Raw genomic sequence first — 21,909 nt, forward strand, 5'->3', positions numbered from 1 at the left:
TGCCTTCTTCAGCTCCAACTCCTCCTCCGTGCCAAATATCTCGGGGAGTATTCAAAGCACGCGCGTTTACAAATTGAAAACTTGTTAAGTGCCAGACCCGACTTGGCCAAGACAACAGGTGAGCCGGGCCTGAATAGTTGCACTCAACAAAATAAACAATCTATTTCAACTGAATACAGGTCAAATAGATTTATCAAATCTGTATTATCTGTTGACTTCGGGCTCAAGTCGAAAAACATATAAAAGAAACAATAAAGATTATTTGCTTTTGATTTATCACTTGTCCGGACAATTAAATGCCATAAGCGTTTGTTGCTTTAAGTTAGTAAGTAATGTGTTAAATCCTATTCAAAGTGATTACACATAAAATAGATTTTCAAAATGTTACTCATTCTTTGTTGACTTGCATACAAAATTTTGCATTTTGGTACCAAATATAACAAAGAATCTTAGTCTATAATAATAATGAGTATTTATTTCAGTGTGCCTGTTTGTTACTTAAATGTTTGCCTGGTTAGTTGGCCATCTCCTGGCCCGTTGACAGATTTGTGTTGCCAATTTGCGTTGAAGTTGACGTCGGAGGTTTTCTGAAATTCGCTACCAAAAGAGTGGCGACTCCGTATCTTTCTGGCTGATAGAGTTGTTGACATTTGGCCGCTTTGCTTGTGGCCCAAAGTTTATGCAAATTTCGACGGAGTCAAAGCCAATGGGGCACGGCACACACCCACAACATAATGGTAATATACATACCTGCAACGAAAAAGAACAAATAAAATACATTAGAATGTTATAGATACTTTTAATGATTATTTTGTGGCATGGAAATTGGGTTAACGCATTCGGTTCTTATTTTTCGGTAAACATTTATCGAGTGTTGACTGGTCTACCTGGGCAATTGCTTTGATTCTTTTCGATTCTTCGGAAAACATAAACATAATTTTTTCGGTTTCCCCTGCAGCGCAATTGACCCAGTTCTCTAATCGCTGTGCACTTTGGGGCACACATTTCCACAGTCGATTAAGTGGCCCTGCACTTTGCTCTCCATACAATCACAGTCGGCGAGTTTCGACTTAGGAATCGAATTCGGAGCTGGGGAAAATGCAGTTTGCACTTGAGCAACACTCGAGTTGCGTCTAAACAAAACGTTTCCTTTACAAAAATATTTTAAGTGCATTGGAAATGTTTTTCTTTTGAGTGGGAGAAGTGATTGTGGGCGAAATCATATGGCCCGTTCAATTGGAGTTATGAAAACAATTGAAGAGCCAGCATCTTAATTGCAAGATAATATTATTCTAAATGGGTATTCTTATAGGAACATTTACAAAGATTTTTTTTTACAAAAGTGAAAGTCTATTTGTGTACCTCAAATGAGGTAAACATTGATTGACTATAGTTTAAAAGAGAAAAACATTAATATTATATATTTTAACCCTATAACTTTTAACTTATTTACCAACCACAGAAAATCTATTGCGTATTCAGTTACTAAAACTTCTACTGCAATCGCTTGCAAATCACAATTCATCATTTATGGCGATTTCAGCTTATCCAGTTACACAAACAACTCGCAGAAGGAGTTCTACAACAAAACCACTCGAAGGCGGCATTTACATTGATGTGCGAGCACATATAAACGGGTATATAGGGGGAATATATATATATTTGAGAAGGGCCCACCGAGGACTGGGTACAGTGTGCCGTCGACAAAGTGGCCTGTAAGTAAACCCAATTGACACTTGAACATCGTCAGTAGCCGGCGGTCTAAGCCATCAACGTGGTGGGTTCTCCACGGACACGGATTGCGTCCATGCCATGGTGGTGGTTACTCCTCATCCGCTGCCCTTCCTCCCACTCGTGTCCATTTTGGGTTGACGTTTTATTTGATTTTACGCTTGGCTGCATTTTTTTGCACTCGTCTCGAATCGAAATGGAATGGAATGAAGGGGGGGGGAGGGGTGTGGAGTGGACACTCGATATGCATGGGCCTTGGCCATCGATTTTCAAGTATGCTCTATGATGTGCACTTTAAAAAATGGTATTATCGTCTAATATAATAAATTTAATATCCCTTTTTCGGTAAATTAATAACAGACTATTGTGCATTTTTTCATAAGGTTTTAAGCCTCTTATACTATATTTACTATTTGTATACCAGCATAAAGCAATTACTATATTTTTCCCAAGTGCAGGCCCTTTCTTATCCATATTGCCATCTCGATTCCTAACTCAACTGCTGCATAATTTATAACTATGACACTAGCCGGAGCTAGAACAATGCCCCAAGATTAATGGTCAAGGGGATGGCGTGCATATTGTGAGTGGACAGGATGTGTTTGAGAGGATGACACTTTGCTTGCACTTCTGCCATTTGGAAAATTCATGGAAATTGCCCTGCAATTCCTGGCCGAAAAGTGTCTCATTCATGTTTAAATGACTTGAATATTTCAGGAGTAGGTAGTACGGATAGCATGACGAAGTAAAACCCGGGGCATCACTTAGTTGGACACGTAATTTACGGCCTGGGTATTCGTACGACTTCATTAGGACGACTTCCATTCCAACACCTCACTGCAGTCGCATTGTCTAGGATTGTCTGTCAGATGAAGGTGTCCAGGAAAGAACCCACTCCGCAATGCCCTGTTCTGCACTTGACATTGTGTGCTCTGTGGTGCAAAATAAACTAACAGGATTATTGCGGCAACTGCTGCTCCTGCCTTTTGTAATCCTTTAATGCCGGGTCAGGACGGGCTCTTTACCCTGCTGACATCCCCGCTAACCTTAGGGTGCCTTCTTGTGGCAATTGTTCGCCAGCGACTCCATGTGTATGCAAATTTATTTACATTTTGTGCTAAAAATATACTTTTTTACCATGTACAAAGGGAGCTAGGTAAAACAAAGGAGAGTGAGGTGGGGCAAAGAGGGGGGAACGTGCAACACGCCATCATGCACAAGGACAATGACACCAATCGCAGGTAAGTCCTTCTTAGCCGAAGTTTAAATTGCTTCCAGGCTTTTAAACGGGGAAAATGTTTGCTTTAGAGCTGGTGAGCATTGACAGGAAAATCAGATATTTACACTAGGTAAAAGTGTTGATAATTCGTATAATAAAAACATATCACGTAAATAATGGTTTTCTTTAAAACTCATTTAGAATCGAATGTATATATTAAATAAGAGTTAGAACTAGATCTTTAATGATTAATTAATTGACAGAATTATCTATATTAACATTACTAGTTAATTCTTTAATAATTCGCTGTATTACTAATCTCGACATCTGAATTTTTGTACTTAAAACTTCTGATCGAATTCGATTAGGAAATGTCCAATTAAATTCAAATCGATGTCAGATTACATTTTATTACATCAGATTATCAAGTAAATTCGCAGCATGTGATCTTAACTCGAAACGAAAAATCTTCGACTTCAAAAGAAATCAGATGAAATAAAATAAAAACCGGAATAAAAGCTGAACGGTTGCCAAAAAAAAAATTAAGTCAGTTGTTGTTGCTCCCAATTGCATTTGGATTTTCCATTCAGGAAAGAGTCAAGGAAAATATTGTCTACTCATGGCGAAAAGTAAAAATCGAACAAAAGCTGACAGCAAAAAAATGCTGAAATACACGAATAAGAAAAAAAAAACACTCACACAAGAAATCAACGAAAAAATGTAAATGTGCCACGATTTCGAAATATGCACAAATGCATTTAATGGATGGAGCATGCTGGATGTAAAAATAGAGGAGCTTACAAAAGGGAGCACTGCTCGACTGAGCGGATATTTATACACAAAGTCGGACGGGGAGTCTGGGGCACTTGTTTTAATTTTATTTTCCAACGGATTGTTGATTTGCATTCGAAGTTCTCAACTCGAATTGCTCCGATTCGGTCGGCGGCTCTTCCATGGAAATGTGGCACGTGGCATCAAACAAAAAAAAAAAATAAATTCATTTCATGCCACATATCCACATAGCCCGCATGTGCATCTGCATCTGCTCTTCTTTCCCCTATTTCGAGTTTTTCCGCGCCTAGGCATCTGTTTTACATTCTTGACAAATTAATAATAATTACGCTTTCCAATTTACATTAACTGAACTTTTCACTCGGCCTAACACGTCCCTTTTCAAATTCGAATTTCTTTTGGTTAATTTTGATGGATTTGCTAACATTTTTTTTTTTTGACAGTTTTGGTTGGCGTGATGTGGGAAGAAAACTGAGGAATTTAACTAACATGAAAGGTTTTTTTAGTTTGAAGATAAGGCCTGCATAATGGTTGAGATTGGCTTCGGTTGGTAATTTGTTAAACATGAAATACCCAGTTATGCGGTATACCCAAAAAAAAGGGTAATAAATCAGAATATTCATTTGAGACTTGAAAATTGAAGGGTTAAATATTAAAGTGTTTTTAAATTTTTGAGTAATCTGAAATAGACTCAGCTTTTAAAGGGCACACACAATTAAAAATAACTAAGCCCGCAAACAGTTTCCCAACTGGAGCCAACTTAGTTTAAGATGAGCATTAAGTACTTAAAATGTACATATTTCTTTATCCTCTAAACCGATCCTAGGACTGCCTTCCACTTGGATGAGTGGCTTTTGCTCCTGCAAAGTTATAAATTACCGGCGAACGAGGTGGGCGAAACGCGATTTCAATAGAATAGAAAGGGGTTGAGGGAGGGCAAATGGAGGTATCCCCCAGGCATTTGGGGGTCTAAAGTACTTCCATGTGGTTCTGGCTCTATCGATATGCATCTCGGCCCAAAACCGAAACGATCCGAACTGAACTCTGCAACTGCAACTGCAATTTATACCACTTAAGCACTAAAGTTGCACCATTAAAGCCAAAAAGGCGTTAACCTGACTCCTTCTGCGCTGCATAAAAAATGCAAACGAGGCTGCTGCAAATGTTTTATGGGCTTCTGTTTCGCTTCTACTCGACCACAACCGCAAAATGCAAAAGCAAAAGCAAAATAAAAAAAAAAGCTGGACAAAACCCGGAGAAGCTAAAACGTTTTGGCCAAAATAAACTGATGGTGCGGGTCGAGAAAGAGGATGTGCCCTTATCCTGGGCACGTTATTCCATTTCAGCATTTCTATGCTTTCTTTCTTTTTTGCCAACATGCAAAATGTTAATTCATTTCACTGGTCCTGAACCGGATTTTTATCAGGACGAACAGGAGCTGTTCGTACAGGAATAACTAAGGAAAATGTTGTCTGTTGTGAGACTAGAATGAGGGCAGGAAAAACACTTCCGTTTCCTCTTCCAACAAAACGTGGCTTTGTGTCCCAATAGACTGTTCATTAGGTTTGGACTCCTGGTTAGTTTTTCCCCATCTGTACATATATTTTATTAAAGCCCCTTTATGGTATTTTTTTACTTCACATGTTTAAAAACCCATCTATCATATGGGGTGCTCAACTTTATAATAACTGAATTTCCGTCATTTAACTTCATTGCACTTAAAAAATATTGGCTTTTAATAGCTTTGCTGCCCCGGGCAGTGCGCTTTACTGTGGGCGCTGACTTGTTGAAAAGCTGCCTTAAATTAAATTATATCATATTTTATACAGAATATTTGAAGCTGGGCTGATTAAAAAAGGCGAAAATAAGGGGAAAGCTAATTGACATTAATGAAATGGGGCTCAAATTAAATTTGAGCTGAGTAGTCATCAGTTTGGGTGCTTAACAAGCGGAGTCTCAAATTAGTCGAGTTACCTAACCATGGCTAACCAGAATTATTAGGTGAGGTAATAAAATAAATCATAATTACGTAATACATACAAGCTTGTTATGAGAAAGAAGAATAAACTCTTTTGCGTCTGTTATAAATAATTTTAATTTTGATTTGAATAAGGTTTTTACATTTATTTTGAAGAAATATATTTTAAGAAATAATAAAATAAATGGTACCATTATTTTTAGATCTTCAACAAACCGTCGGGTATAAAATATTTTATTGCCCACTTTAACACGACGTCAAATGTGAACCATTAACCTTTAACTAGACACCCAAACACTATCCTATTTTTCGCCTACTAACAGCCCACTGTACAGTGAATACTGGCCAACTTGGTGGTGGATGTTGAGTGCTTGCCATTGGGAGTTTCCAACTGCGACTATGCAAAAAAGAAAGACCAAAGGGGCTGAGGAAAGCGGTGAGCAAGTGTGGGTGCCAAACTACATGTGTATGACCCACAACAACAACAACATATCGGGCAACAACAAAATCAGCAACAATATCGAGGTAAAACTACTTCGACATCGATGTTTGTCGATGGTCGTAATGCTTTAGTTTGGCGCCCACTCGGCTATCGACAAACGGATGGAAAAATGGATAGGAAAACCAGCTTGCACTAAGAAATTAAAAGAATGTCATATTAGTTTTATATTTAAATAACTCATTTTTAATTCATAGTTATATAAGGTATATTTAATTTGTTTATAAGCGTTAGCCTAAATACTTTGTATATATCATACCTATCTGTAAGTAATTTTAAAAGTTTTATTGAACAAAATATATTTTAAAATACTAAAAATATTATATAGATTTGCTTGAAATTTGTTATTGATATTTTAATTTCGAATACTAGTCCTTAACCTATTTTTTCTTTGTGTAATGTTCGCGGAGCTGAAAAAGTTTCCATATGTGGACAGCATGGGCTAACCAAACTGACGTACTAACTATATGGCGAGCGTGGTCGTCGAGGGTCTCTGGGGATTTCGGGGGATTCCGGGGGATTTCAGGGGACTTCGGGGGACAGGTGAGAGCACATTTACATGACGCGGCGAAAGTGAAACGCGCCCGAGGCTGTGATTAGATGCAGATGCAGGTTCCTGCTCCCCAATGGCGGACATGCGGCGACAGGCAACATCAGCGGCATTTGACATGTGTTTGATTGGACGGACAAAGGAGCAGGATCGGGGAGTTCGGGGGGACGCCAGACTTGCCGCTTTTCAAATGGAGCAGAGGCAGTATTGGAGAAAAAAAAAATGGCCATGCCTTAATACGAAGCTCAAACTACCCTTAAACTTATATTTAAAATATAGTTGAATTTGCAAACTATTTACATATGGCTTTTATAAACATTATAAGTTTCTGCAGATATTTAAATCAAGTTTAATGATGTTTAACAATATCAAAATCCAATTTGGTTTGATAAAACTTTTTTTTTCTATATATTGCACAATGTATAATACCCTTAAAGAGAGTATATATGTATCTAGGAGAGTCAATGTCTTGTGACTGCCATTTTTACAGTGGGAGTCGTAAAATGTCTGACTGGCGGGCACAAATTAATGCTCATAGCGGAGTTGCCGCCGAAGTCAGGAAGGTGGAAGTTCCAAGTCAAGTAGCACGGGCATCGGTCGCCCCGATTCCCCGATTCCCCTTTTTCTCGATTTTTTGAGCGATGAGCCGACGAGGCGTGCCCCGACAGCAGCCAAAAGACCAGCATTGCACTGATGATGTTGCTGCCGTGAGGTTGCTGCTGCAAATGCAGCTGATGTTGCTGGTGGCGCAGTTGCAGTCGCTGATGATGGCGGCAGTCGCTCAATCAGCTCAAACATCTGTTGCCAGCAGCTAACGTGACAGAAGTGACATGAAGGCGGTCAGAAGCGGCATTTTCAGTTTTCCTTATAATTTGCATCGGAAATAGGAAAATGAAGGCAAGCCCCGATTGAATTTTGCGATAGGGATTATCGTAAAATTTCTTAAGTGAATTGAATACACAGTCGAACTTCCATAACTCCTATTCTCTATAAGATATAATTTTATAGATGATGGATTAATCTATGAATGTACTTTTAAGAATTTATACTTATTACCTTGAATTACATTAATTCCCTGAAAAATTCCTTCCAATATATTTCAAAAAAAGAAACTTCCACTTAAAATTCTTTCGATAATTCTCCCACACCCACACTCACTAAGTACAAAACCCTTTTCGCAGCCTACTCCTCAGATTCGATCAGTTCACTGAGGCTATTTGTGGCATGTATTTTCGTTATTCAGAAAATCAACTGAGGCATGAAAATGCATGGCGATGCATTGTAATTTATAGCAATTTCCTTCTTGCTGTGACTGCAGTTTTCGTGTTTAGGTCTCTGATATGGAAATTTTTACGGCCAAGGAAAATTTATTAATTTATGCAACACTTGGGCTTATATTTATTTGTTGTTGTTGCTAGATGTTGATGCTTTGGTATGATTTTACGCTACATTTGGTCGTTGCGGGCAGAACAATTTATTAAGTCTTCGATGTGGTTGAGTTCGCTGAGGTTGGGTTTGCAGTGAATTAATTTAACGACGAAGGGGAAACGACACGATACCACACCACACCACGCACTCTGCCCCTTCGCATGTCATCTAATTGCTCTTAGTTTTGGTTTCTTTACTTGGAATTTGCTCTTGTTTAGTCGCCACCACTTAAGGCCACGCCCACCGCCCCCAAATATGTGTATAGAGACACAGAGAAAAAAAGTATAGTTTAATTTAGAGACATTTTCTTTTACGTATGGCATAATAAACTATAGTATTGTTATTTTACGAGCACAAAGAATATATTAACACAGAAAAGTTGTATGTGAAAATGTTTTCTATTTGATGAACCTTTTTTCTATAATTTTTTTCAGTGCATATGTGTTTGTAGGCGTACGTTTCCTGCTGCACGCAGCACACACAAATGCACTCATTTCCACGTTGGGCGTCGTGTAATTTTCATGATTTCTGTTTTCCATCTCTTGTTGCAGCTTTTTTTCGAGACTGTTACATATCTTGTTATTAGCGCTCTAATGAACCTCTTTGCAGCTGCCAATCATCGGATGAGGAGTTTGTGGGGGCCGAAGAAACACACTCGTGTTCATTGCGGCTAGTTAACACGAAAAATAAGGTTTCCTCGGCCTCAAGTTCACATAATCGGTGGCCAACCGATATGCATCCGAGTGCACAAGTGTGCGAGTTCGTGTAGGAGGCGTGAAAAGAGGTTTTTCTTCGCCTCCTCAGTATTTTTTTGTTATTTTCTTCATCACTCATTTAAATTGGTCATTGACACTGGACAGTTGCCAAGGGAAAAGGGCGTGGGTAAATGGTTTATGGAGGAAATACTTTAAAGTTGTTAAGTCCATAGATGAGTCGATAGAGTCAATAAAATATCTTATAAGCTCATATTTAGCATAGAAAAAAATATAACAAAAAGACATCTGTATTTCTTATATTGATTTATTACTTAGAAACATTAACCTATTTTTTAAAACATTTGGTGTTCCTTTATCAGAGCTGTATTAACCCTGAACTTCTTATCACCTCCAGTCGGTCACATTGATTAAGTTAATCTTTGAATGCAGTTTATAATTGAAAGGCTTCATCAGTCGACAAATCGCACATGAATACCCACATTGTTGTTCAATCATTATACATAAATTCCCCAGTTAATAAAATTCCTGTCCCTCGGGACGGAATTGCAATAAAAGCCGATCCACTATAGTAATCCCTGTGGTCGAGGATCAGCAGACGCATAATAAATAACAATAATTGTGCGAAATTAAATTATCAATTGCAGACAGAAGCCATAAATAAATGATGAGTGCAAGTTCTGACTGTGTGAACCGAAATGTTTCAGACAGTCAAAGAGAAATTGCATTTTCCCACAGGACAAATGCGATGGGGGGGAAGTGGTGGGGGTGGAAAATTGCATGCAATAATTGCACAGCGAGTGGTTTTGTGGCCACCGAGCGGAAGGGAAGTTTCGCATTTCCGTTTCACAGTTTTGGGATATGTGGGCACGTGCAAAGAAAATATTTACACACCCGCTGATGTTTCATTTCGTTCCCTTCTCATTTATTTTCCCCTAATTTTCCTGCAGAATAATTCGAAATGTGCGGATATTGCTGGCCATACATCACGCCCTGTTGGCTATATTCGTTTGCCAAAATTACGTGTCCAATAAAGTAGCCATGAATTTATGCAGATTCATTGCAACTTAGTTGCCCAATATTTAATGTTTGTTTAATTATTTAATATTGAGGATAGAGGTAATACCTAAAATATTATTATTTTTAATTCACTTTTAGTTTTCTTTATATAAACATTTAATACTTTAAAATTTCTTATGAATGATTTGGTTAGGAACAAAAGTTTTAAACATAAATTAAATTTATTTTAATTTATTTACTGTATGTATATTCTATCTTCCGATCCACTACTGTATTCCGATTAAAATAATCTTTGTTATGACGTCAATGCGTTACAGGCAACGCCAACACATACCTACTATTTATAATTTTGTGTCGCCAGCCACGCCTCGTCATCAAAAGTTGCTCTAATTTGCCTTTGTATTGCATTTTGTATTGAATTTATTACGTTTGCCAACACATGTGTGTCACATGAGGTTCCAAACTAATGGCTTCCAATCAGCGATGATTGTTCAATGTTTTTTGCGGTGGCTGCGACAGGTGCAATACAGCGTTAAAAAGCGGGGGCAGTGAGGTAGTAAATAAATAAACTGAGGTTAAGCATTCATTACGCCCACCAGTAGATCAATGCTGAAATAAAGCCCGAAATTAAGGGTTCAGCAACGGCCAGAAATTTGCATTCAATGGAGTCGAAAATTAATTAAATTAAAACACAGCCGAAATCAAAGCGGCCAATTGCATTTTTAATCAATTTATGTATCAATCCATTCGGTACAATTGCTTTCAATTCAATTAACTTCCCAATGCGCGGGAATTGAAGTGGTATATAAATAAAATTTAAAGTGGTAGAGGAAATATATTGAAAGTGGGTTTGGACAAGGCTGACAAACATCCAAAAATAAACAAATCCCCGTGTTAGTTGAATAAATAAAATCGCTATAAATTTGCAAAAGCTAAGCTCTGAAATAAGCACGCTTAATCTCAGATAATTTAATCAAAGTCCGAGTGATCTTCCCATAAAAATGTGTATGTACTTTGTGACGCCAGCTTGGATCTTGATTAATATAGATCAAATCAAAGCAGAACAACCAGAACAAGTCTACTGTGGCGTCTGACGTCCAGCTGCTTCAATTAAGAAATTTCATTAAAGGCAAGAAGAAAATAAAAAGAAAAGAAACTGAAAGAGAGAGTGGAAGAACGACGAAGAAGTGGAGTCTTCTGGGGAGGAGGGATCCCCTGAACTTGGAACGGCCGTCGATGATTGAGATAAACAACTCAGGTCCCAGGTCCAGCGTATCCAACAAACTCTTCTCGATTCGCCGGAAGCTGCCTGCACTCGCGCACATAAAATCACAGTGGCGCCCCCTAGCCCCTCTATAAAGTGTTTATGGACCTATCCTACGCACGGCAAAAAAATATGATACCTTCCCCATAATATTTAATAATAGCAAGTGCTACCCAATTCAAAAGATTCTTTCTGTTACCCATTTATTAGTTAAATTAAATTTTATAGTGTGAAATCTGCCCAATTATGTTTGTTCATAATTAATTAAGTGTATAAACTGCTAGTAAAATATGAATTTAAAGCTTTTTTGATATTTTTTCAGTGTAAAAAATGAGCTATGCTATAATTTAAAAAAATCTTCATTTTTATAGCTTGCATATTAGTTTTTGAAGAAAATTTATGGCCCAAGCTGTTGAGTCGACGCCTCCCTAGAATAATGATAAATGCGCTTAGATCCTCAGTTCCGATTAACATCTCACAACTAGTTAGTGCAGCCCAACGACGATTCAACTTATTTTTTCAACTTAATGGTGATTGATAATCATATAAAAAATCCATTTTATACTGATTTATGTTCGGTGCAAAATAGCAGCAACTCAAATTGAACGATATGTTGGAAAGGGAAGCTGTTGCTATTGGTGCGCCAAGTATAGAACCAATCATCTATGCGTACATATTAATCAAGAATTCTCCTTATGATACGGTTGTTATTTATTGAACACTTTCAAATTATTAAAATTATAAAATAATTCATTTTGAATGGGATTTATTATATTACCTCGAACTTAGTGATATTCATTTTTGCATTGTTTTCTTTCATAAACTCATTTTCAGACCAAAGTTCTCTTTCGTTATTCTTGTTTATTGAAAAAAATTCACCTTATTTCTTAAACTCTGATTATCTTGCCAAAACTTAATAACATTAATTCATAGTGTCAGATCTCCATAAACGGAAGAACTTTTAATCTTTCGATAACAACTGATCAATTTATCTTCCACTTAGTTCCATTCAAAGCCGAATGTGAAAGTCATGAAAAATTGCATTAATTTGAATTTAAATCGATTAATTGACTGACTATTCATAAGCAAAAACCAATTTCAAAATCATTTCGAAACATCCGAACTCAGACTTGTTTTCTTTGGCTTGGCCAAAATGCATAAATATATACAGCCAATATTGGTTTATTTTTTTGCACTGCCTTCATTTTGTTTTCTTGGGAGCGTTTCAACAATTTAACGCCATAAACAATTTTTTGTGGATTTGCCAAAAGTCAGCGAAAAAAGTTTTTTGCTTTGTTTATTTATAAAAGAGCTGCCTCTGATTTTGGGGCCGTCTTCCCGGGAAGTTCAACATCAAAAGTTGTTGGGAAATTTGCCATGGATTATGTGGATGTGAGGTTCTCGGGGAATCTGACCCACTGTGGCCATAAAGTTTGTATTACCATTTCCGCCTGAGGCGGCATAAAATGCTGTCACTCAAACCGCAAGCTGACCACACAGCGAGAAAAAAGGGGGGAGGACAGCTGGTCAATGGCACACTCCTCTGTGGTGTCTCCGTCAATTAAAGTTGAACTCCAGATGACCCTCTAAAAACCACATAACCGAACAAATAAATGGAAGATAGGAAAAGACAAACCCAGTATAAATAAAATCATGTTCATTTTCTTTTTTTGATTTGATTAAAAGTAAATAAATTATCGATAACCATATCACATTACTGTTTGATGATACTGGATCCCTTCGTAGTTTTTGAACTTTATGGTCATTTCAGGGTCTCCGAGTTAATGGAGTGCTTAATTGTATATTGAAAGCATTTTGTTTGCTGCTTGTTAAAGTGTTTTTTTACGACCCTCTCCACCCATGAGATTAAATATATTGTTTTAACGCAGTTAAGAATTTTTATTAGATAAGGAACATTTGATACACCATGTCTATTCAGCAAGAAATCTTTTGTTTTATGTTGAGGGCAAAATACATTAAAATCAATTGAGAATATTTAACAGATCACGTTTCTTTTACCATTCAAGGTAATTCACGCTTCAATATTTCATGTTTCTTTTTTCAATGTCAAATTTTCGCTTTGATTTAATTGAATTATAAACTCAGTTTGGGCGTTTTTTACTCAGCCTTGAAATTAATGGTTTATTCAAATTTATTGGATTTATTTGGCTTACAGTAGCTACGAAGCGTAGCAAATTTCATTTGGACTTGTTGACATTGTTTGGACTTCCCCTTCCACTTCCAGTTTATATTTTTCCCCCATTTAGTTGTCATCATCATTATTATTGGGGGGATAGCTAAACAAAGGCTGACATCGCAGTAACAATAACAACAGGAAAAACTACAATAAAGGCACTTTTTGCGCAATTGAAAAAAAGAAAGTTTTGCGAAATTAGACTTTGTTTTGGACAGAAAATTGCTTAAATAACAAAACAGAAAGCAGAAAAGCGAAAAAAACACATTGCGGTCATTGTTTCTGCGTGGTACGACTGCGAAACTCATTTTAAACGGTCCCCAAAAAAGGTTAAAAATCATCAAATAATAGTCTAGATTCAGATGAGTGGATGAAAGTGCTTGTAATTTGAAAATAATTGAGTCCGGTAAAACACTGAAATGGGGCAAAAATCGTTAGATCTTAAAAGAACACTTAAGTACAGAAATGTGTTTGATTATCATTTTTTCTAGAAATATATTTTTTTTATATGGCCTCAATTTATTATATATAGTTTAATTACATGTTCTTATTCATAAGCCAATTATCAATAAACATTTTCTTGTAATTAAATTTATAGGTTTCATCGATAGCTTGGTATATTACAAAAAAACAAAAGCAGTTTAGAAATAGAATAATTGAACATCCATTCATTTGATATATAATTAGCAAACAATTTGTAGTGGTATTTAATTTACGAACTCTACCGACCGAAACTAAGAAAACTCCATTAGTTGACTGGTATTTATACACCCAAAATCAACGAAGCGTTAAATCAAACATTTGCCCAGTCAAACATCTCGATCAAACTAATTAATCATAATTTTCAACAGCACAAAAAGACACCAATAAAATCGAAAATAAAGATCGCAGGGATTGAGTGTGGTGGTGGGATCAATGGCCCACCAAGATTGAAAGTTCAATATCGGGAAAAAAAACCAATAAAGAAGCAATACACAAAAAAGTCTTTAAATGGGTTGGGCAAAACGCAATGGAGCGGCTAAACAGATCGATCTTGTTGATGCATTTCCTAATGCCAAGAAAACTGGAAAAGACCATTTAGGGTGCTCCTATTGAAAGGAACACAAACCATGAATGAAACTAACCATGTTGCTTGGACTTCGTATTTGTAAATTAAAGCTAATGACTTGTACAAAAAATTAACGAATGAGTGTAGGAACTAAAAAAAAAATGGGAAAGAAAATCCCCAGGGAACGAAGATGATTCTGCACTCGAGTTTATTGTGGTTTCTGCCGGTCTCAAAGCAGCGGGTCAAAATGCAGTAAACACAACGGCTCTCCTGTTTTTCTTCACCTTTTCTCAACCATCTGGGGTACAGTGGTCTCTGTATAAGATCAACTTGGCATTAAGTAATATATCTTTATACGCCAATATTAGAATGTTCGTGTGGAGATTGCACAACAAACACAATAACAAACTATAAAAAAATGTATAATTTTATTGGTTTATGTTTTATAATACCTTTGGACTTCCCTTAGTAATTTGTTTTTAAGTAATCGAATGTTAGTTTTATATAGGCAATATGGTTTACTTTTATCGGCAGACTTCTGTACCGATTTCCAGTGGGAACAGGGACGGCCAGAGGAGAAACAGTTAAAGCGGCTTCCAGCTGCAACAACTGCAACAACGTGCAACTTGCAGCTTGCAGCAGACGCCAGCAGTCTGGAACCGATGGAGCGGAGCCCGTTTTTGGAGAATGGGTTTACGGCCCCCGTGAGTCATAGCTTTTTACCCATTTTCGTTGCCCCCTCTCGTTCTTTGTAATCAGAACGAGCGTGGAAATGGAGAGAATGGCCAAAAGAGAGTTAAACAAGTTACCTGCAGAGGTGGGGCAGGGAAATGGGGATCGCGGGCTGATTGCGTGACAGTTGTGTGGGTAAGCGGCTTAGCAGGCTGTCCCAGACTCAAAAGGTCCGATGAGTTTCGAGATGGAAAACCCCTTATACCACGGTCCATAACTTGTGATCAGCTACCGAAATGAATAATGATTTAATAGGGCAGAGCCAAGGGAAATTAAATTGAAATCACGGGAATCGCAATTAATTGTCATCAACAAATGCCACCCAGAAGGTCTAATTCGGTTTAAATTGAGAGCTAGAAAAGCTCTAATATTTTTATTGAAAACTAGCCGTCTTGAGTTTCCATAAAATTAACACATTTGCTTGGCATCTTTAACGAGGCATAAATCAACGATCGATAAACACTTTGTTGCAACTAATGGGTTAAGATAAAGTGGATTTTAAAAAGCGTTAAGTGAAGCTAGGAAGCAGTACCTATAAAAAGTTAGTGTATCTCGTAGATAGAAAATTTGCAATCCCTGGGAAAATATTATTTTCTCTGATAAGATTATTAATGATGGATTCTATAACATTATTAAGATGCAAGTTATGACAACTTTAATCCCCCATCGGGAAACATGATTAACAACCCTTTTCATATGTACATACTTCCTGTTATAAAATCGGCTCGGAACGCAAATATATAAAACCCATTAAATTAAGAGTACCAAAGGTAGACGAACTTATGAGTAGACGACCCATTTTCCTGTTCCTTTCTTCACTTTTCTGGACATGAATTTGAAAATCTAATGACGACAAGTCTTCAGATCCTGTACCGCAAAACCGAGAGAAAACTCTTCGATCAAAGTGAAACGGAAGAGAGGTTGGAAAATCAAAACGCAAAAGGCAACAAACAACAACAAACCTCAAGACCTACTTCAACCGAGAAAAAGAGAGAACGAGATGGCAGAAGAAGAAGTAGGACAAAAGTAGAAAACAAAGACGATCGAAAACAGGATGCGCGCATGCGCAGTAGAAACAAACCGAAATGGAACGAAACTAAAGGTGAACATCATTATCATCGAAACTAAGAAAAAAAAACAAAGAAGAAAAAAAAGCGAAATCAAAGAAACATAAAAGGAAACGATTCTCAGGGGAAGTGCAAACAGACACAAAAGATGAAGCAGAACGCGATAAGGCGGCCCAAAAAGGAAATAGGGGGAACGAGAATAAGGGAGTAAAGATACCGAAAGGAGGGGACAAATGGGAATGGCAAACGATAAACGTCATCGGCCAGATTATGCTGCATAAATTATCAAATGCAAAAAGACACTACACTACCAAAAGGGAGCGCCGCTCAAAAGTGGGAAGGGATCCAAAAGCGAAGAGAGTCAGACATTGCGCGCTGTAAATAATTGTAATTTACGTGTAGAAGGGTACTGACTCTACCCTCACGTTTACTATTATGGTTAAAATATTAGTAGCAGTCATGATTTTGTAATTTGCTAGGACTAATTTAAAAAAAATTATTTATTCCCTTTATAGATTAAATAAGCTTATTTTCAAAGGATCCTTTTCAAAATTGTTTACCAAAACAAGAAGTATATTGGTACACATCTTCAGATTGGTGACCGCGGTCATTTCCTATGGTTTTCTGATATCAAAACCTTTGGTGTAACTCCCAGCAATCTATTTTTTTCTCGTAAATAAAAGTCTAAATTTTTTGTATTCTTGAACAACTGGTGGAAGGCAACTGCTATTCTATTAAGTCGACAATAATTATGTAGTGCACTTGGCCTTCAAAGTACTATTATTTTCACCTGAACTGTAGGTTCTGCCTACCTGAGCCGCCGCGGCAAAGGTAAAGAGCACCTGGAGGATGAGGGAAAGAAAAGAGGGAGGGAAAACAGGAGGCAAGAGCAAAGCCAGAACAGCACGTACAAGAAATTAGCAAACACAGAACCAGCTAACGAAGGAGAGCAAAAGAGAGTCCAGAAGTCGTAAAGAAGTAAAAGCGAAACGACTACGAAACGGATTATGATGTTCCCAACCTGATCATGATGATGATGAATGGATTGGTCTACGATACGACACATATAGACGGCGGGAGAATAGAAGAAAACCGTGGGGAGGGAACTAGCCTGCGGGGGCAGTTGGACAAATGGAGTTACTAAAAAAAAGAAAAAAAAAACACACCAACACACACATGACAAGAACATGAACATGGACCACGCGTAACGCGTTCTCTTTCACTCATCACCTTCCTTCTCTTTCTTTTTCTGTAATCGTGGCCGGAATCGTAAAACGTGATCGAGGGCTTTATGTGTACAATACGTTTCGCCATGGGTCTGTTTTTGTTGTTATTTTTGTGGTGTTCTTGTTTTTCAGTTGCCTTGTTCTTGTTGTTGGCACTTTTCAATGCCCTATAAAAAACCAGGCTTGTGATTCATTGGTAAGGTTCCTGGAACTATCTAAATAACCCTGAGTAATACAACTAAATTAAATCACATTTTATTATCTAATCCGCTTTAATCTTTAAAGTTTTCATATCACATTAAGCCTTAAAATCCAATTATAGTGACTATGCTATCCGAAAATGTATCTCCATAAACAGTAATTTTTAAGATACTTTAGAAAACAGTATCTTAGGGATTTACGACCTTGAAATCAATAGCAACAAAAAATGTACTTCATTTATATGATTCAAAATATCAATTTGTTATTTTTACTTCTTAAATTTATTACGTATCGAATATTCCTATAAAGAGCATCTACTTTGTGTCTGTGGCGCCCCTCTAAAAAACTAATTTTACTTTCTCAGGTCACTGAATTCTGAACCTTTTTTAGTTTCTGTTTTACTTCTTAACTTTTTGCTCTTGCTTTGATTTTTTTGTATTTGTTCAACTTAGATGTTGTGTGGATCTTGTATCTTAATGTATGATTATTTTGTTTTCTACTCCCTCATGCCGACAACTTTTTATTAGAGCCGAATAAAACAAGCGAAATCAAAGAACAACAAGGGTTCTTTTTTGAGTTGTTTTTGTTATTTTAGCTGCTTTCAGCTTGTAATCTCAATTTTCGGCTTTAGCTCTTCAGATTGTTTCGAACTCCCTTTACTTTTCCTGTCTTCAGTAATTTATCTTCGGTAATTTACAAGTCTGGGCAGCAAAATTTACATCCGACATTGATTTGTTGTTGTTTTTGTTACAACTGTTGTTGAACCATTGGTGTTGTAAAAACGTTGTTGTTGTTGTCTTTTGGATGGGCTTGGCTACACATGCTGAAGTTGTGGGTCAATGAATCAGCGTGTGGATGCCGCAACAGCTGTGCGAACTTTTGACAGATCATTTTGGGGAAGTTGGCAAAGTAAGAGAAATGGGAGTGGATATAGCAAAGATGTTCAAGGTAATGTATGACCTCAGAGAATATTGAAACATAATCACTTATAAATGGAATGTGGGAGAGGTTTAATGATCCGATAGTCCCAGCTACAGATCATTCTTCGTGAATGGAAAATATCTTATTTAGCTTGATAAATAATCATAAATGTATAAACCATTTTCAAAATTCTTTTAATGTTTCTTTGTTAGATGCTTCTTTATTAGATATTATAAGCAATGGTTTACTGATCTAAGATTGAGAATCTTTTAAAGATATATCTTAAAAGATTGTAGTTATATTTCTATTAGTTTGATAAGCTACTTATACGTGTTAATCATGCCTCAAGTAAAAATACTGAAATACTGAATACTGAAATAAAATAAATTTATATAGTCATCTTATTGTCCAATCAAATTTTCTTTTTAAAGAATTTAGAAGTAAGACAAATCAAAGAATAGTTTTCCTGCTTTTAAATCTACATAACTTGATAACGTTAAGTCTTTTCAGTTGATAGTCATGTTAAGAAAAGCACTCAATGTAACAACAAAAGTTTATTTGTTCTTTCTTTTATAATCATCGCTCTATTTGAGAAAATATCTTAGGATTTCTTATCAACCAAAACAAAAACCAATTCCGTGAATTGTTTATTTTGTGGTTGTTTAGTATTTTTTCTTTCTTTTTTTCTAATCCCTTAGGAATTAAGATAAGAGTTTCTCACGAAAAAATTTTATTTACTCCCAATTTTTAAAAAAGCGCTTGAAGTGGCACCTGCCACCTCATAAATCGAATTTGCATAAATGCTAAGTCTCCATAATCAGCACAATAATCTAAAATAATGCCAATTATTATTAACGAGCCACTGTAAATGGCTGATGTCCCGCCCACTCGCACACCTTCTTAACCAACTCCCACGTCGCTTTCGGCAAAAGAGCAAAGGCGACAAAACCCGAAGAATTAAACAGTAATCGCTCCACTGTTGGTACTAGAACATGGAATTTAAAGAGATTGATTTCACCAAAAAAATGTACCTAATCTATCGTAATTCTAACCATTAATTTTCATCGCTTAAAAATGTATATATTGACAATCGTAAAATTATAATTAACGAGTGCTCCCTGTACAGCAAAAGCAATTAGCAGAGATGAGAAATTCAAGAAACGATCGCGAACAATTACGTGAATAATTTACAGCTGAGATACGAGCTACTAAAGCTGCCAACGCATTGTGGGATCAGGTAGATCGTACAGAACCGGTTAAGAGAGGGTGTTTTTGTGTTTTTTTAAACGAAAGGTGGATTCTACACGGTAATAACACAATATTCTAAAGTCCATTCATTAGTTCTGAATTTCTTTTTTGGATTGATTTATTATTGAAACTTAATATTGGTCATATCTATCTCCAAGTTTGGTAACTTCTGTAATTTTAAAAATCAGAAAAAAAAGATTTGTCACATATTTTCTGCAAACGTTCAATAAAAACAGAAAAGATGCCCTTTGTTGGTGATATTTTTTCACTGTGTAGAAAAAGAAAAGAGGTACTTACCGCTTTTGAGACGATCGTTAATTAGATCCTCGATCAGCTGCGGACACTCGCACTCGATGGCGTAGCAGAACTGCTTGAACTTCTCGAATCCGTTCTTGGCAATGATCTCGATGAGATTAGAGCACTGGAGTCTTAGGATTTCGGCGTCGTTTAGTCCAGAACATAGTCCCCCGCCAGAGGGCGTTAGTGAGCGGCTGTCGCAATTGGCGTCGCCGTTTACACTGGCGCATCGAGAGGATCCACTGCCTCCGCTACCTGCACTGCCCCCACTTGCCGTACTACCGCTACTGGCAACGGCACTTAGTTTTCTCTTGGTGAGCGAGGGTGCACTGCCAGGAGGCTCCACTGTGGCAGAGGCGGCGGCCGAAGGCGTGGGCGTTACGGCATTATACGGCTTTAACAGCAGATCCTCTTCCGATTGACTGAGAACCGAGTTTTTGACCAGTACCGCCAGCAGATCGGTACTGCCCAGATCCAGCATTATGCGCTCCTGGTGACGGGAGAGCAAAGAGCGCACCTCTTCCTCTTCCTCGCGCGTCATCTTGGCTTCTTCCGTTGTTAACTGTTATTTCTTACTGTTATTTATTGCACTTTACTGATACACAAACAAATCACATTGCCAATTTTCCAGCATTTTCGTATGAGATTTACGGGATTTTTACTTGATTTTGTTTTGTATTTATTCACTTTATTTAATTGTTATAAAAGGATTTTTTATAATTGGATTATTTGATTAATATTGATATTTAAATAGTATTACTGTTGTTTACTTGTTATATAAGTTATGGTGTATTTTTGCTTTTGAGGTTCACTCTATATGTGCTTGTTATATTTTACCAAACAAATTGGCTTTGTTTTTTTCTTCGATATAATTTAATTTGTTACTTTTGTTTTCCTTCAATTTTCAGAATCAGATGCCTTGTTTTTTATATTACTTTTTGTGTGAGACATTCGATTTATTCTTTTTTATACTGAAAACACTTAAAACGCGCGCCATTTGTTTTCGTATGTTCGTTTTTTCTACGCCGCTTAGCCGTTCGCACAAAAATCGTAAATTCGATTGGTGGTCAAAAATATTATATATTTTCGAGATCAAATATTTATATTTTTACCGGGTTTTTATCTTATTCGTAATATTGTTGATATTTTAAAAACACATAACAAACTCGCCGGCTTTCAACACCGCGCGTTCGGTTCGGCGCTTGAAAAAAAATTACCGAGTGGATAAAGTTGCGAGTTGCTTATATAGATTTTAAGTCGCCGACTCAAACATTTTCTCCCCTATTCGCTCTCTCTCAAAGTAGTCTCAATGTACCCTGTTATCAAAGGGTATGCTGAGTACGTGCTAGCATTGGTAGCAGGTAGGGGTGGTAGTAGCTAATGTATGTTCAAAACATTGATAGATATTGCTCAAAATTGTATAGTAATAAAAAATTATGAATAAACAATCATTAAGAAATCATATCTATCACTTATACGCAATGTTGCCTAAATATTTTACAACTAATTATAATTTTAATTATATAATAATTAATAAAATTAAAAAATATAATTATATGTAAATGTTTAATTTTCATCCTGATGTTAAAGATTTTATGCAAATTTTAACTCATACGTTTCGTATTAGTAATTTTTTTTGAAAATGTATAAATTTAAAATTCAATTTTTTTTTTAAATAAAAAATACTTTCATTCGCCATAATGTACTTTTACTTTTCCCAGGATTTCAATATTATTTATATCATAGAAAAAGGTAAGTTTAAAAATGATGGTAAGGGTTCA

The 21,909-nt window shown here is 36.6% G+C and overlaps 1 protein-coding gene across 1 annotated transcript; it reads right to left on the minus strand.

Annotated features, from left to right (window-relative positions):
* Positions 1 to 531: 531 nt before the first annotated feature.
* Positions 532 to 21,334, minus strand: LOC108044427. Its single transcript, XM_017123439.2, has 2 exons — positions 20,129 to 21,334; positions 532 to 750 (listed from the first exon to the last, which is right to left on the minus strand). Exons 1-2 carry the CDS (start codon positions 20,667 to 20,669, stop codon positions 698 to 700), a joined length of 594 nt encoding a protein of 197 aa, XP_016978928.2. The 5' UTR covers positions 20,670 to 21,334; the 3' UTR covers positions 532 to 697.
* Positions 21,335 to 21,909: the final 575 nt, after the last annotated feature.

The sequence above is a fragment of the Drosophila rhopaloa genome, unplaced genomic scaffold, assembly GCF_018152115.1.
Source record: "Drosophila rhopaloa isolate 14029-0021.01 unplaced genomic scaffold, ASM1815211v1 contig_167, whole genome shotgun sequence".
Lineage (NCBI taxonomy): Eukaryota > Metazoa > Arthropoda > Insecta > Diptera > Drosophilidae > Drosophila > Drosophila rhopaloa.

What these genes read in the sequence shown, in the direction of transcription:
- LOC108044427 (XM_017123439.2), bottom strand. Translation starts at nt 20,669, where the DNA reads ATGACGCGCGAGGAAGAGGAAGAGGTGCGCTCTTTGCTCTCCCGTCAC. An exon ending in TAACGATCGTCTCAAAAGCG is followed by an intron (nt 751 to 20,128) that starts GTAAGTACCTCT and finishes TTTTCGTTGCAG; the next exon opens with GTATGTATATTACCATTATG.